Source organism: Cariama cristata, unplaced genomic scaffold (genome assembly GCF_000690535.1).
Source record: "Cariama cristata isolate BGI_N322 unplaced genomic scaffold, ASM69053v1 scaffold17995, whole genome shotgun sequence".
NCBI lineage: Eukaryota > Metazoa > Chordata > Aves > Cariamiformes > Cariamidae > Cariama > Cariama cristata.
The window spans coordinates 1,842-7,210 of NW_009617126.1; the positions used below are offsets into that span (position 1 = coordinate 1,842).

The following is a 5,369-nucleotide window of genomic DNA, read 5'->3' on the forward strand; positions in this document are numbered from 1 at the left end:
TGATGTATTTTCTAGTAAATATGACTGCTCACATCCAATAAGTCCGTTATGATTTCTTCATCTTCTTCTCTAACTAAAGTGTAAATGGCAAATGATAACTAAGCCATTTACCAACTTAATACATACAAAACCCTCTTAATTATGAAATAAATGAAGTTAAAGCCTGAGAATTTTCTGTCTGAAGGAAGAGACATCAATCCAGCTATGGAGGTTACAGGACAGTTTAAAAGCAATCTTTTTTTCGTCACAGAGAGAGAAATAAAAATACTGACTAATGGAAATGCCAGACAAAACTGTGCATGACATTGAATCTTTCTCTCCTAGCAAAGGAAAATCAGCTACTATTAAATATTTAGCTGGTCAACCCTGGTGTGCCACTGTAGAATCGTTAAGTTTGCAGCCCATTCCAAAATGATGGAGCATTTCAATTCCTTTAAGTAATGATTAAGTTATGATGTGCTCCAGTTGCTGTCACATGAAGAGAGAATAGCTCTTTCCTGTTATATGCCAAAGTCCTATAGTTCACTGTCCAAGCCCCATCAAAGACTTCCAACGGATAACTTTGTCTTTATGTTTCTCAGCTTATACTGAAAACTAAGCAAGTTATGATTATTAGAATCCTGTTTAAAATTGATGTCTCAGTTCCCTGTCCCCCTAGCACAAGACAGAGTTCATGAAGTATACAGGTTCCCAGCAAGGGAGACCATCTTGTTTACTTGGGCTAGACACAACCATTGGTTGAAATATTTAATCCAACAATTTTAAACTTTGTACAACCACTGAAATATGTGTAATTAACTCAAAAACCTTTGAAGTAAAATTTAACTTCAGTAACATGGGACTAGTTCACTGACACTGCTGCTGCATAATGTGAGCACTTGCTTCATTTGGCAGGTACTAGCCAGTAAGCAACAGGAATCGGCTCTTTCATAGGAGATGGCTACCTTCTTCTCTGACCTGGTAAGTACCTGGTCAATTTTTCTGAGGGTTCTGACTTGTAAAAGACAAAGCTATCATAATACTAAAGATCCAGATGCCTTAAAGATTGTAAGCTCTTTTGATACAGATACCATCTTTCTCTTCTGCATTTAAACATCACCAAGCACAATGGGGCTTGGGGGGCTCTTTCATAGGAGATGGCTACCTTCTTCTCTGACCTGGTAAGTACCTGGTCAATTTTTCTGAGGGTTCTGACTTGTAAAAGACAAAGCTAACATAATACTAAAGATCCAGATGCCTTAAAGATTGTAAGCTCTTTTGATACAGATACCATCTTTCTCTTCTGCATTTAAACATCACCAAGCACAATGGGGCTTGGGGCCATGAAAAACATATTGCATGGTCTTTTCCATGCAATAAGATAGAATAAAATAAAATAAAATAAAATAAAATAAAATAAAAACTAACAAAACTCCTGGCAGTTCCACCACTGACAATGCTACTTTACTTTTGTCTTCTGAATTACTGAAAACAATACTAATTATTAAGCACTCTGATTACTTTCCAAAGTAATTAACAGATAACTGTATTGCAAAAGGCTAAGAAATCATGATATAAGCTCTAAAATATAGTACTTTTTTCATGTCATCCAATGATAATTAATATCATCCATCAAGAGTTTTCATAGTCTTAAACAGGGAAGAAGTGATAACTATTTCTTGCTCTGTTTCTCAACCGCCAGCGAGAAGCTATTTTGCTTTCCTTTTTAAGTATTAAAGTTGTTAATTTGTAAGTCTATTGAAAAAAAAAAGGAAGAGAGAGAGTGTGAGTTCTTAATTTGTTTGAATGCTTTTGCCAATTAGCAAATCCATTGAATTTGAGACAGGATTTTAAAGGAAATTTAGACTTTTCTGGTCCATAGCTTCTTGGTTCTTGTCATGTGATAACTTGGGAAATCCAGCTGTGGATTAATTAAGTAATAAGCTCTTGAAAGACAGACATAAGAACCACAAAAAGAAGCGTTCTTCTAAGTATCTCCCAGTCCAGCATTATTCAGATTTGCATTACTTTGTTCCTGCCTGATTACATTTTCTACCAGCTTCTCTACATCCAGGCACTGATCAAAAAGCTATCAGCTCATGAAGTTCATATGTGACACAAAAAGAATACAGAGCACAGTGTCCTCTATACAGAGATGATGTTATTGTCCTGGTCTGTGATGTGCTGAATAAAAAGGGAGAGGCAGTTAAACCCCAAAGGACCCTGCACAGATCCTGATGGGGCTAAAATGACAATTGTCCTAGGTTTGGTTTGCTAGGCACAGTCTAAGCTGTTTGAGGATAACTCCTTCTAGACTTGCAGGCACTTGGAAACAAGACAGATGAGCAGTGGTATCACATATCTCAAAAAGGTCTAAGTAGTTACATGTTACATTTTTTCCCTTATTTACAGTTAAAATTATTTCATTCATCAAAGCAGCCAGTGTATTTCAGTCCCTAATCCCTGACCAAGGAAATTATAGACAGACAGTATCTCCCTAGCCTGGAAGATGCCAAGCCCTTCAATATGCAAGCACATACTTTCATGGTTAAAGAAGTAGAAAAAATAAAATATTGAGAAAGGAGAAATGAAATCCCAAAACAAAGTCAGAAAGATTTTTATCTGAATGCAATTACAGGGGCTATTCCAAATTATTATCCTATCTTTGTAGTCCATGCCTTTCTGAAAAAGCTGAATGTTAAAAGGATCTTTATTATGCTTAAATATATGACACAGTCAGAAATGAAAGCAGAGAGTACAATAAATGTTGTTGATTTTTAACACTGTACTTTTGTGGCATAACATTATGGTTTGATGTATCTAGGTTATCGTAGATTGCAGACAAGGAAACTGATTCCCTCTTCCCTGCATCCAGGACTGACAACTTTATCCAGCCTACCTGTCAGACACTGCAGGCATACAGTGAGAGCTGTACTATTGGGAACATCTTTTGAAATTCCTTTTCCTTCTTGCAAGCAAAGTGGTGGATTATCACTCTTACACTAGCACGTAATCTTGCTATGGCACTGTGGCTGATGATTGCTCTTTGTCAGTAAGTTAGAGAGATTTTGGAAAAAATGTTTAAATTCAACAGGATTTGAAGTGGACAAAAGGGAATGACAAGTGTGGCTACAAAGACTGTGGCCCTGCACAAATCTAGACTAATGAGAAGCTGATGAAGATTTTATTTTTGCTTTGCAGGTTCAGTTCCGGGGACTATTTCAAATGATCTTAGTGCTGGGAATTGGTGGTAGCTTCCCATATGGATTCCATATTTCTGTCATCAACTATCCGTCTGTGGTAAATAGCTGTCTCCCTGAGACTGAAAGCACAAAATGGAGAGCCTGAGCCCTCCATTCTCCCACAAATCTCAAATTTACTGAGCATTCAGCTGATAGATCTATGCCTTTCCTTTGGCTAACAGTAACATCAAATGCGTAAAGAACTTTTTCTCCTTTAAAGGACAGGATAGCATTTTCTGTTTTAAATCAGTTCTTACCACATAGTATACAAGCCTCCAAAGGAAGGCAGAAAATATGCTTTTAGCATGTTTCCCAGGAAGCTTACTGACTGATACAAACTTGAAGATTTTGCAATGTGACCTAGGCTAACTTGTTTTACTAAGAAAATTAGTCTCAAAATAAGTCTAATATTAGAACCACAGGCTAGATCTGAAGTACAGCAGCCAAATAATGTGAAGGGATCTTATACCATTATCCAGTCAAATGTCTTTTTTTTTTCAGTACATCAGGAAGTTTATTAATGAAACCTGGATAGAGCGACATGGCTCTCCCCTCCCTCCTGAGACAATCATGCTGTTGTGGTCCTTCATTGTGTCTGTTTATGGGATAGGAGGACTCCTGGGGAGCCTCTGCTGTGGCTACTTGACTACCAAATACAGAAAGTAAGTGTGTCTTGTAACAGCTCAATAGTCAGAAAGTACAGGGAAACAAGGTGAACAAATAAACCTCTTCTTTTTTGTTGAAGCAGTCTGGTTGGAGACAACTGATCTGGTTTGCTAGCACATCCACCTCTTTCAAGTAGCAAGCAGTCTTCTATCATGTTTATCTGCCCTCCTCAGGGAACTGTATTTCTGTAAAGGCTGCATTCATCATCACCACATCACGGATCAGTGCCTCTGGGAGTAGCAGGATAGGGTACCTGCCTCATGTTCTCTTCAAGATCCCCCATGACTCTCATAAATATCTCCCAAGCTTTAGAAATCCCAGAAAAGGAGCTGTGTGTCTTGTGTTGCAACACATTATATGCAGTTACTCTAACCAGCTGGAAACCACTGTGTGGAAGATACCCTTAAGTGTCAATGAAGAGCCAGATTTACACTTAAATACACTCATTTTGGGGTGATGACATTATATTAAATATTCAGATCTAATCTAATGAAAATGTGAAGAGAATAGAAAAAAATTAATTGCCTATAACTACACTGTAAAGATACAATCGGCACCAAACCAAATTCTCCAAGAGACATCTCCATTTTGGCAATCCATTTTACTGAAAGTCATTTCCAAACTATCTTTCCCACTGGATGGAGAAAGGATTCCTCACCAGTCTGGTCTGTTCTCAGTGCCTTGTGTGTAACACCACTAATTTCATTTGCAGAGAAATTGGCAAACATATCTACTTGGTGTGACCCACTTAAAGATCTGCTCCACAAGCCACTGATCCAGAGGCCCCTCATATGGGTCTCAACAAACCATCTTAGCCTGCCTGCAATTGTGTTCTTTCCTATCAGGTAAGTGCCCCCAAGAAATTTCTTGTGGGACACTGCCTCATCCCACACTCAGAGGGTCTCCCAAGACTGGAAACAAGATCATGCATTTCTCCCATGAACTATTTAACACGATAACCTAATTGGTGAATCACAGTCTTCTAAACACAGGATCTCTGTGAATCCTTAATGTGTGCAAGAGGACTTTTATCTAGCAAGCATCACAGCAAAACAACTGAGTGCAAAAGACTGATTTGAGCCTGAGACATCAGGGTTGTGAACATACCAGCCCATGATTCACACGGATTGTCTTTTGAAATATGCCTCTCAAAACTCTTTCTGCCATCTCAGATCACATCCGTTTAGCCAAGAGTGTCTTTAATATGAGCCATTCTAGAGTGGGAGCCACGGACTCAGATTATTTCTGGGGAACAAGCTGACATTTTATGAGGAGTTCTAGCCATTTAAAAATCTTGGTGACAAGCTGGGCCAGTTCTTTGATCTCTTTCCCCACTTGTACCGTGGAAATGCTGACGAAGTGTTCCAATTGTTTAAATTATAAGCTAAAAAATATTAATTAATTCAAATCTAAAGGATCCTGAAATTTTAAAGAATCAGTTTGATTATCCAAAGTAGAAATTATTTCAGCCATTCCTGAAAA

At 38.1% G+C, this 5,369-nt stretch overlaps 1 protein-coding gene across 1 annotated transcript in view; it reads left to right on the forward strand.

Moving 5' to 3' along the window:
• Positions 1–1,136: 1,136 nt before the first annotated feature.
• The window catches only part of LOC104161862 (solute carrier family 2, facilitated glucose transporter member 11-like), a 9,275-nt gene continuing 5,042 nt past the window's right edge, over positions 1,137–5,369 (forward strand). The window contains exons 1-3 of the mRNA XM_009700435.1: positions 1,137–1,160; positions 3,181–3,279; positions 3,723–3,883. Coding sequence (XP_009698737.1) covers positions 1,137–1,160; positions 3,181–3,279; positions 3,723–3,883 — 284 coding nt within the window. The remainder of the gene's footprint in view (positions 1,161–3,180; positions 3,280–3,722; positions 3,884–5,369) is intronic.